The sequence below is a fragment of the Puntigrus tetrazona genome, chromosome 17 (genome assembly GCF_018831695.1).
Source record: "Puntigrus tetrazona isolate hp1 chromosome 17, ASM1883169v1, whole genome shotgun sequence".
NCBI classification, from domain to species: domain Eukaryota; kingdom Metazoa; phylum Chordata; class Actinopteri; order Cypriniformes; family Cyprinidae; genus Puntigrus; species Puntigrus tetrazona.
The window spans coordinates 19753596-19764945 of NC_056715.1; the positions used below are offsets into that span (position 1 = coordinate 19753596).

Sequence of the window (11350 nt, forward strand, 5' to 3'; positions counted from 1 at the left end):
GTAAGTAAAATGTGGAAAGGGTCGCATAGTGTTGACGTCAAAAGGCTCTTCGTCGCAAAGTGTAGCACACGAGGCTAGAGTGCTAATCTAAGCATTTTCAGCCATGGTAAAATAAAGAGTTTGTCTCAATAATGCTTAACGGTGTGTACAACTGCTTTGTTTCTTCTTTGGTTGAATGACAACTTGTCTTTTTGTAAATTAGGCAAAAGAGAAGAAACAGAAGAAATATGCTGTCATGAAAAGAAGGATAAGTTTAAAGGATCAGAGGATGTAAGTATCTTCATTTGTAGTATTATTATTATTATTATTATTATTATTATTATTATATTATTTAAAAGCAACACATGGATTAAATGCTTCTCACTGATAGCGTGTCAAAGAATGTGATGAAATAGGAAACTAAAAAAATGCTTTTGTTTTGGTTTGGCTTAACTGGTGTTCAAGAAGCTTTCTTCTTTTAATATCTGTGTTGAAAACATTTTTTGCTGCTTAAAACATTTGAAGAGGCTTTGATGCGCTATTACTAATACCACTAATCACTAGTAGCATTAAAAAGTTTGGGGTAGATTTAAAAATAACAATAAAATAGTGCCATGTGTCCATGTTACTGCTATTTATTTATCCTGTTGGGCCTCAACGAAAAGCAATCTTTATATAAGATCCTTTTACATGTACTGTAATAAATAAATTAAATTTTATCATGATTTATGTATATTTGATTCTAAATCATCACAATCGTTTACTTTTTTAACTCTAGCATGTTTTTTTTTTTTTTTAACCCGCTTATGGTTATGACAAACTGTTAGGGAATAGAAATATGCACATAATTGTTATGCGCTTGTGTTAACAGTACAACAAATCTCTGTTAGCACGTGACATGCTCACTGAGACCAAAACGAACCTCTGTCATGTTTAAATTGATGTTTTATCATACAAGCATGTTTTTTGCTGCTAAATGACATTACTAACAGAGGTTCTTGTGCTGTTCTCTTGTTGATCAACAACATCCTGGAGGTCAGGGTTTATCTGCAGGTCATTAGAAGAAACATTGCAATATTACATAGACAAATAATCGATAAGATGATAAAAATACAATTAAAAAAGGTCAACTTTTAGTTTAGATTTTTGTGCATTCTAGCGCAATAAGCAGGGAAAAGTACTCAATTTAGTACAGTATGCACAGTCTCATAATGTTGCTTTGTCCTTTTTTTTTTTTTTTTTTTTTTTTTTTTACAGAAAAGAACAGGACAGGGCAAAAACGCAAAAGAAGAAGAAAGAAGATCCCTCAGTCATTAAAGAACAAGAAGTGTAAGTTTGAATTCTTTATTTATGATTGTGTTTGTGTTACTTTGCATCTGTTGATGCATGCAGGTTTATTATTTTTCACTGGTAATTTTGAGTATAGGAGGATTTTAATCAATGATTCCCAGAGGCTCATAAATCTTAATCAGAGCTTAATCTGAAATAGTAGAACCATACAGAACTTAAAAATTAATTTTATTATTTTATAAAAGTATTGGCCTCTCCATATTCCATTTAAAAAAATTAATTTTATTATTTTATAATTTATATATATATATATATATATATATATATATATATATATATATATATATATATATATATATATTTTTACATTTATAATTTACAATTACAGCAACATGCCGTAATTGCAAGTAATTTTAAAAAAGCAAGTAATTTTAAAAATGTATCCATAACAGTCTTTTAGTCTTTACTATATTTGAGTGAATACTTTGTGAAGAGCATGAAAAATTTCAGCTTGACGTACAGCGAATAAAGCTTGACTTGCCCCAAATTATCTAAAAAAAAATAAAAATAAAGGTTTTTAATTCGATTATTTCATTCACAATACTTTATGAGAGTTTTTTTTCTTCATCAAAACCGATATACAGTCTTGTGGATTTTCACATATTTTTGCTTTCGCTTCAAATAAAACTTCGTGGTTCACTTTGAGGCCGTTTCGACCAACCACGGCTTAAAGAGCTTCAAAAAAAAAAGATTTTTAAAATCGATTGGAAAAATACACAGAACCAAGTGTCACTGAAACAGGGGGAAAGACTATAGCGGCTAAACTAAAGTGATATTAGCTTCATTGATTATAAAGTGCTCTTTGTTTAGGCTAACTCATTATCATAACTTGACAACAAATGTAATTGTTTTTTTTTTGCAGCCTAATTTTGAGAGTAGAAATATCTATCAAAATAGAAGTGTACATTATGTGTTCCTCTTGTATCTTTTTAATCCAGTGTTTACATAATACCATCAATAATTCTAACAATTTTAAACAATTAAAAGTGTATTTCTTTTAATTAAAAAAGGTTTAATCAAAAATGTATGTAAAATTGTTAGTTATTTTAAGACAAATGGTATTTATATATTAAATAATTATGTAATATAAACAATATAAATATATACTGTACATGTGCATACTGTGCATTGTTTCGGAAAAAAAAGAGGGCGTTAAAAAATGGATTTGTGATTGAATCAAGATTCGTTCAAAAACTCCAGAAATGAAACAAGTGAAGTATTCATTAAATCATTCATTGCAAACCATTTTTTCCTAATTTAATATTAACAATTGGTGTGCTAAATATATTATAAATGCATATTAAAATGTTGAATAATAATTCAAATTTAACAACTCAAAAAAAATGTGTTTGTCAATTTATCCAGTGTCATGCAACTCTAGTGCAGACCTCTGGAAAATATTTAACATGAATAACATTATCCTATTGCTGTATAATTTCCGTGTGTGTGTGTGTGTGTGTGTGTGTGTGTGTGTGTGTGTGTGTGTGTGTGTGTGTGTCAAAAGAGGAAAAGCTTTGTTTTGTTTTTTTTCACAACCAATTTATGATGCAATTAGCAAAATTTAAGAATATGTGACAGACATATGACCTGGGTGGTACTCAAAAAAAAAAAAAAAGTTCCAAGGTTGGCAGGTCTGTGTTTTTATATATGTGTGTGTGTGTGTATATATCACAATAAATATACACAGTACACACATATATTATGGAGGTAATCACTTGACATCAATAGCAATATGTTGAATAATCTTTGTATGCATGCGTTTGCATAATAATTTATACTCCAACCTATCTCTCTTTCAGAGCAAAGTACCCTTCTTGTATGTTCTTTCAATACAACACCCAGCTTGGACCTCCGTATTACATCCTTGTTGACACCAACTTTGTCAACTTTTCTATTAAGGCCAAACTGGATATTGTCCAGTCAATGATGGATTGCCTCTACGCTAAATGTAAGTCTCCACGTTCTCAGAATTACTTTCATTGATGCTGATGTGAAAGAGGATGGGTATTATGGGGAAGTTGTGGCCTAATGTTTAGAGAGTCAGACTTGTAACCCAAAAAACGCAGGTGTGACTCTCTCCCATCTTAAATAACATGACTGAGGTGATCCTGAGCAAGGCACCGAACACAGAACAGATCCCTGGGTGCCGGAGCAATAACAGTTGACCACTGCTCGGGGTGTGTGTTTAGTGTGTGTGTGTGTGCGCGCACTTGGACGGGATAAATGCACAGCACAGTTTAAATTTATTGTAGACATTTAATATGCATGTTTAGAGATTTTTACCCTGAGTGCTTTATACATACAGCCTCTAATCTTCATATGTTACACAATCTGACTAAACTACGGTACTAACATACATTTGTAGTTTTCAAGCTAATAATTAAGATTATATATTTTTTTGTTGTTTCATTCAGGTGTTCCTTGCATAACCGATTGTGTTATGGCTGAGCTTGAGAAATTAGGCATGAAGTTTCGAGTGGCTTTGCGGTAATGCACACGTTTTCATTACATACACATAACATGTACACATACACGTAATAATAATCATATGATTTAAATAAATTAATAGAATTAAATCAAATATAAAAAAAATATATATATATATATATATATATATATATATATATATATATATATATATATATATATATATATATATATATATATATATATTTAAATATATATATATATTTTCTTTTTTTTTTTTTTTTTTTTTTATATATATATTATGGGCTGTGTGTTTGTGAGCACATCACTTTTTTGTGACAGTCATCAATGTATCTTGATGCTAATAAGATACAATAAGATATCTTTTACTTCTAATTGAAGTTTTTGATGTCAGGGTGAAGTATTTCAAATTTGGGATCTTGCAGAAATCTCTCTGATCATAGGGAAAATGCTTTGTTTGCCCTTAGCATGTCATGCTTAGACTTGTTGCAGCGCTGTAATTAAAAGGTGTTTTCATGCGTGAACGGTTTCTGAAATGGTGTTAAATCAGCTCCAGCATTCGTAGTAACTTCACTTCCATCTTTGTGTCACTGCATTGGTCATGAGATTTAACTATATTTTGGATGAAAGCTGTTTTGATGGCACTGTGGTTTAAACGGGTTTTACGTATGAAATCGGCTATGCTTTCTTCCTTGGTTTTTACGCTCATTCGATCTTTATTTGTAGGATTGCAAAAGATCCCCGCTTTGAACGATTACCTTGCTCACACAAAGGAACGTACGCTGACGACTGCTTGGTGCAAAGAGTAACACAGGTAGGAGAACTTTGTGCTGGGGAAGGGCCAGGGTTGAAAAAGCCTGACGTATACATTACGATTAAAGCATTCCCGTTTGTTTGATTAGCACAAATGTTACATCGTGGCCACGGTGGACAGGGACCTAAAAAGGAGGATACGGAAGATCCCAGGAGTCCCCATCATGTACATCTCCAATCACAGGTACTCAAGCTCTCTTTGCCTTATCAGCTGTGAGTAAAGGTTTGTTCGGAAACTTCAGAATTTGACTGAAGTGGGTCGCTTTCCGCTTCCCGTAGTGATGATCAGGCAGCATTTGCATGCTTTTTCATAGATTGAGTGCAATTTGTTGAGTAAAAAACACCAAAATTTAGCTTAATCTCAAGTTGCAATGCTTCAAGACCGATATTAATTATCGACCATTTATTGTAACAGAAGTCACCCGTCTAAATTAATATAACTGTTATTATTTTTTTCTTACAGGTATAACATTGAGAGGATGCCAGATGATTATGGTGCACCACGGTTGTAGATGTTTTTTTTTTTGTTGTTGTTTTTTTCCCAAGAATTCTTTACCTTCTACATTTAAAAGATTTCCTCTTTGAATTATGTTCAGAACTCAGTATAATAAAGTATAATAAAATATACTCCAGTAGCTCAGACTAATTAAAACGTGAGGAAAAATAGGAGGAAAAGACTAGTCCAACTCTAGTGACTGTGGTGGGGAACTTCAGAGATTTAGGACATCCTCTTATTTATATCAATGTGTTGATTTCAATTATTTGGAGTCTCCCATCAATGATTTGGATTTAATCAGACATATCAAATTGGCCTGGAAGTCTTGAACCTATGCTGTATGTTAACCGATGCGGTGTTAAATAATAATACACCTCTCCCATGAAGCCACTCCCTGGAGCTCTTTTATGCTCTTATGTGTTTTCTTTTCTGCTTGGAGACTGTCATAAATAAAAATCATTGCAGATAAATTTATCAGTATTCTTGTTTTGTCAGTTATGGTTCATTATCGTTGGCCTTTTGTGGCTAAAACCGTATTTATATGCTGTAGTGCTACTCACAGGATGACTTGTTAATTGTAAAATGCTGTTTTACTATCATGCTGTTCTAACAAATGAATTGCGCCTGTCTTGAAATTACTACACTGCTGTAGGTGCGGCAAGCAGCATGTGTGAAATCAGTGACTATTGTTACATGGTAACAAACATCTACAATCGATCCAAAAAGATCTTTAATGAGCCGAAAAGACTGCATGTCACGCCTCCGTTCAGCAATTTAGTTTCTAAATCAAATTTTTCAGACTTGTGGCTTCTATAAGCGAACGTATAAAATCACTTCCACTGACTTTTTCATGAAATTTTTCCCACCTGGTGGGAACTTAGTCCTCAGCGTCACAGTTTGTAGTAAAACTCGAAAACGAACGCGATGATGATGAAGATACAGTAGTATTTTTAATATAGCACTCAGTCCATAGAAACAGGAAACATCTACAAAACATTAACGTGGCCAGACTAACTGATCTGAAACAGAGAACTTAATGGTAATAATGAAGTGAACACAGCTGAGCAAAATGACAAATATATTAACAACTAAATTCAGATTAAAAACGTCAGATTTAGAGAAGAATGCTTGAATTCTTGCTAGATAGGTTTGCTTTTGTCTTTAGTTGAAGAATGGAGATCGTGTTTCATGCGTTCTCTATAGGCAAAATGTTTCTTTCCTTGTTTAAAAAAAAAAAAGGGCTTTGTGCACTGAAGAACGTAAAGGAAGCAAAGTAACAAGACCAAAGATCTTCAAATCAACTGCGTTGGTGAAAATACAGAAGCATGAGATAGAAAAGAGAATGTGCTTGGTTTCTTTGGCAATATGTCTGCACGTTGACATTGTCATTTCCTACGATCTCAGTTTGTTATTAATGTGACTCTCCATCTGGCATTGAAAATATTGAATTACCTTTGCATCAGTCATGAAACCGCACGATCCAAACCGAGGTGGATTTGCTGCAGATGGAAAGATTGAGAGATAGTGAAGGCAAAGCAAACATTCAACCTTGACATTTGATACCGTGTGTTTATAGAAGAGATGAAGGACTGTGTTAATAAACGGTTAATTTATGTCAGTAAATCAAGTAACAATCTGATGGGGGTTTTTTTTGTATTAGAACAATTTCTGTATGAACTTGGGTTTTTTTTCCCCCCCACTCAACGATGTAAAAGATCTCGGGGTCAGAGATCTCAAAGACAAAATACTGTTAATTGAAACTACACTGCATATTCAGTCCTTTGCTTCATTTACTTAATGGATTACAAGGTCAGCAAGGGAACAGTCACACGCTTGGTCATGCACACACACACACACACACACACACACAACGGGGGAGACGTAAGCACGGTATAAAAGGTAGCTATACCTGTTTCTGAGAACACAGACCGATCACGTCTCGCAGGAAGTCAAGAACAAAGGTAAATTATCAAATGAAATATTTGTGAGCAATTGAACAATCGTAACACATAGTCGTGCAGCCTAATGTATGTACACGTTTGACCTTATTATAGCCATCATGTTTTGGACGAGATACGCTGGAGCAAGTATGCTACTGTTTTTTATGCTTATTCACCTTGGACGACTGCATCCAAGAAACGATATGAATAACTGTAAGTTGCTAACCAATGACCACGTTTTGATACTTCACGTGGGACCGTTCGCTTTACTGTTATGTTTTTGTTTTGTACAAGTTGGATGTGAGGAGTGCAAACTCAAGGAGAACAACATTTTCTCAAAACCTGGAGCTCCTGTCTATCAGTGCATGGGATGCTGCTTTTCTAGGGCTTACCCCACGCCCCTGAGGTCCAAGAAAACCATGCTTGTCCCAAAAAACATCACATCAGAAGCTACATGCTGTGTAGCCAAAGAAGTTAAACGGGTAAAATGTGCATTAATAACTGCTACCACTGTAATATTATGTTTCGTTGTATTATTATTATTATTATATAACATCGTTTTTGCATTTATCTGTAGGTGCTTGTCAATGATGTCAAACTAGTGAACCACACAGACTGCCACTGCAGCACCTGCTACTATCATAAGTCTTAAAAATCAACACTGCGACATTCAAGTTTTGCTTGCGTTCGCCTCAAACTAGCTATGTTCCCATCTACCTGTCACTTTACGCCACTTATTCGAATTTTACTAGCTATTTGTCAAATCGTCAAGGCCGGGTGTTTTTCCACCGCTTCTTTTCCAACAGGTTGTCGTCACTACTGCAGCCAACACGGATTGTGATATCTGATCATCAATAAAATGCAAGATAAGCTGTCTTTTAGTGGTAACTGCGCACTTATTTTGTCATCCTACTTATTTGTTCAAATCCATATGTAAAATTAAAAATATGATTGCTTGCGACGTGTCACGTTTCTTCTTTTCTCCATCACTTTTACGCTTGCTTTATCGTCGGTATAGATTGAGGGTGACTGAAATTCCAAATAAAAGTTGTAGCCTTCCATTTTGGAAGGATTTTGTGAATAATTCTTAAAATAAGCATTTTTTTCCCCCTCAGTTTAATCAAAAGCCATGAAAAAGGCATGCTCCAACGAGTTAGTCTCTCTTGTTTTGTGAGGCCCTGTCATGATTTTCACGTTTTCCAGTGCAACAGGACCACCAACCGTTAATCGACGCATTTAAATACGAAACAATATCTCTGTGTACTTTTTCGTCTTTTCATTTTCGACGCCCTTATCAAAACTGTAAACGTGTATGTTTGTAACGTTCTGTTATAAGCCAATTCGATGTTAATAAGGCTATCACGCTCAGCAAAAACGAGCGTTATCCTCCTTTCTCGTTTATTTTACGTGACCGAAACGAGAGGTTATTTATTCATATGTTCTCTGTGAAAAGAGGCGCCCGCGTAACGCCTGCGCCATTGCTGGGACAGCGCGAGATGAGAAGTTTCGAATACTACTATGACGAAAGACGGGTGATAAATATTAATTACGGTGCTTTGATGCAGTTACTATGGCGACTGCTTCACAATCATAAATATTAATTGTGTCTCGAAGACACCGCTCGGTTTGCGTTGCTTGAATGCAGATTTTGTCTTGAATATTAATTAGGTTGCGCTGACGTTGCTCGGTAACCCTCTAATAGCGAATGCACGGGTCATGAATATTTGGATCAGGCCTTGGCCGTAGTAGTTTGAGATATTTGGGCTGGTGCGAATGCAGCGAAGATGGCGGAGGAGGAGGGCAACGCGACTGAGGTTGTGGCCCTCAGACACAAATTTCGGGATCTCATCTCTGAATTAAAAAGGAGCTCCGGGTCGACGCTAGACGCCTCCGATAGTTTTTGTCAGGATTTCTGTCAAGTACGACTTTATTCATGCGTTTTAAATCTAGCAAGTCTTTGTTCGTGGACGATGCTGCATGTTTGCATCGCTGCACCAACGATAACAAAACTAACAATAACAGTGCAGCCATTCATAAACGTGATGGGTAAAACACGGGAAGCTGTGCGATGGAGCGACGAAGCGCGATTGTCTTTTAAAGTCATTAAATCTTGCAGTCATGCCGTTTGTTTGCATGGTATGGTCACAGCTCCTGATGGCTAACACATTAGCTTATTGTAGCAGCAGGCTGTACTTTTACTCAGAAAAAAACATATATGTTTTATACAATCTCATATTCGTTATCTATATCAAAACACAGTACGTGTAATTTAAAGAGACAGCGTTTTTTTTTTTTTTTAATTGCCTCTTATATTGAAGAAAAGTGCTGTTCTCTATTCGTTATTTATCCGTTTGTTGCTAAATTATTTGACAAGCAGATGCAATAAATCATGCTAAGATCCTGTCAGCGTATGGTCTGAATATGTCAAATTTACATATCATGTAAATAACTGCTGTTTTGAGGTATTTAATGATCACTCTTACTACTGTTACATCCCTTTGTTGGACTGACTTTGGGCCGGACCGTTTATTTATGGCTCTCTTTTTTTTTTTCTTTCTTTTCCTACATGCAGGTTTTGATGCATCATGGATGTCAGTGGAGACCAGATGAAGATCCGCTTCCTCTTTTGGAGATGTATACAGTAGCTATAATGTGTTGCGCCGAGGCCAGCCCTTTCCTCAGCCCTGAATGTGAACACGTCACAGATGTGCTGGAGAAGCTGTCATGGTGAGCATATTTTTCATCGGCGTTCTCTCCGTATCGATACATCACAAACGCTCCGCGTGCTTGTTCTCTCTTTTGAGGTTAGCTATTTATTTTTAGAATAACTTTTTAAAAATTTTTAACTAGTAAAGGTTAAGTTAAACTGAGGTTCGTAATTAGCGCAGATTTTTTAATTAATGTTGGAATCACGATTATTTAAAATGAAAACTTCTAATCCGGTTATTTTTGCCGCAACATAAAGTTGTTATGATGCTAAAAATTTACGTTATATACATTTTACAGTTATTGGTAACCGCAAAAGCTAATACTAGTTTAACATTTAGGAAGTAACTTTTAATTTAATTCATTGCCACACGGTAAAGTAATGCACGGCTGGCTGTAAACGGATTTTAAGATGTGAAATATGTATCTGAGCAGTGCTTAGAGTTGGGAGTTTGCATCTTTTTAGGCATTTTAATTTAATTGTATGTATTTATTCATTTCCACACCTGAATATTTAATCAGTCAAAGTATCTGCGTTTTTACAATTTGTATTATTTTGTTAAATTTATTAGAATTTTTGTGCAATTATGAGATGTGGGCAGTTATATTTTGCTTACTTGATTCATTATTTACGTTCAAATAATAGTCAGTAATAAAATACGAAAAAAAAAACTATTTACAAGCAAAAGCACAAATAAACCAATAAAATATAGAGATGAATTAAATAAATTAGATGACTTTATACAATATTGAATGAATATTACTATTACTATTACTTACGTTCCATCTCTTCATTATCGTAAAGCCCACGACACGTATCTCAAACATCTCTTTCGCTTTGCACAGCAGGCCACTTGCGGTGTATGTGTGATGTGAAAATCATGTTTATCATATTTGCATTGTATTGAGAATCAGCCGCACTGTTTGGGAGCAATTGAAAAACGTTCAAACTGTTCGTTTGATCTGATGATCTGTGTACATTCATTTAATCCTGTGCAAAAAATTCCATTAAAATTTCCAATAAAAATTATAGCTGTATTTCAATTTTCAGATTAAACAAAATCTGACCACATGCCCTAGTATTTTATTTTACGTTCAAGGTAAACGGGTGACCATTTTCAGGCTAATTATTTATGGCTTAAAGGTATGAATATAGTTAATGAGTTTTACATTTGCTTGTTTTTTTTATGACCTCTAAAATTAAAGCTATATATTTTACAAATTAATTAGTAAATGTTCCACTGACCATGGCATGATGCTGACTTGCTGATGGTTGTGTCATGTTTTCAAGGTCTAAAAAAAACTTAATTTTTTTTCATTTTTGAATACAGTGTAAGTGACTTTTACTCATTAGTTGTCCTTGTTTCCTCTTAGGAGCTGTCTGAATCTTCTGTTGTCATTCTCTGAGCAAATCCCTGGTGCCTTATGGGAAGAGTTTCGATCTTCTGTCAAGGTCAGAGACAATATTTAATTGCGTGTTTTTATTACCATAGGTGACATGCAGCATATGGGGAATTAATGAATGGACTTAGGTCATTAAACTATGAAAATTCATGACAATGCTTTACCTTAAAGCTACCAGTAAAATTTTAGTGTGAAATTAAAATAATCTGGAATG

At 34.6% G+C, this 11350-nt stretch overlaps 3 protein-coding genes across 5 annotated transcripts in view; all 3 read left to right on the top strand.

Annotated features, from left to right (window-relative positions):
- The first annotated feature begins 1 nt into the window (after window position 1).
- Window positions 2-5556, top strand: fcf1 (FCF1 rRNA-processing protein). The gene is made up of 8 exons (XM_043262650.1): window positions 2-106; window positions 203-270; window positions 1237-1308; window positions 3129-3277; window positions 3744-3816; window positions 4504-4591; window positions 4680-4774; window positions 5054-5556. Exons 1-8 carry the CDS (start codon window positions 104-106, stop codon window positions 5100-5102), a joined length of 597 nt encoding a protein of 198 aa, XP_043118585.1. The 5' UTR covers window positions 2-103; the 3' UTR covers window positions 5103-5556.
- A 1263-nt stretch (window positions 5557-6819) lies between these two features.
- cga (glycoprotein hormones, alpha polypeptide) lies at window positions 6820-7860 on the top strand. 2 transcript variants are annotated; one of them, XM_043262652.1, is made up of 4 exons: window positions 6820-7047; window positions 7141-7239; window positions 7321-7508; window positions 7604-7860. In XM_043262652.1, exons 2-4 carry the CDS (start codon window positions 7146-7148, stop codon window positions 7676-7678), a joined length of 357 nt encoding a protein of 118 aa, XP_043118587.1. In that variant the 5' UTR covers window positions 6820-7047; window positions 7141-7145; the 3' UTR covers window positions 7679-7860. The 2 variants fall into 2 exon arrangements, with proteins under 2 accessions (XP_043118587.1, XP_043118586.1); XM_043262651.1 differs by having other exon boundaries at window positions 6820-7239.
- An 874-nt stretch (window positions 7861-8734) lies between these two features.
- znf292a (zinc finger protein 292a) overlaps window positions 8735-11350 on the top strand; it is a 19242-nt gene continuing 16626 nt past the window's right edge. For both annotated transcript variants that reach the window (XM_043263155.1, XM_043263156.1), the window contains exons 1-3: window positions 8735-8945; window positions 9599-9753; window positions 11107-11185. In XM_043263155.1, the coding sequence (XP_043119090.1) occupies window positions 8811-8945; window positions 9599-9753; window positions 11107-11185 (369 nt within the window). In that variant the 5' untranslated portion in view covers window positions 8735-8810. The remainder of the gene's footprint in view (window positions 8946-9598; window positions 9754-11106; window positions 11186-11350) is intronic.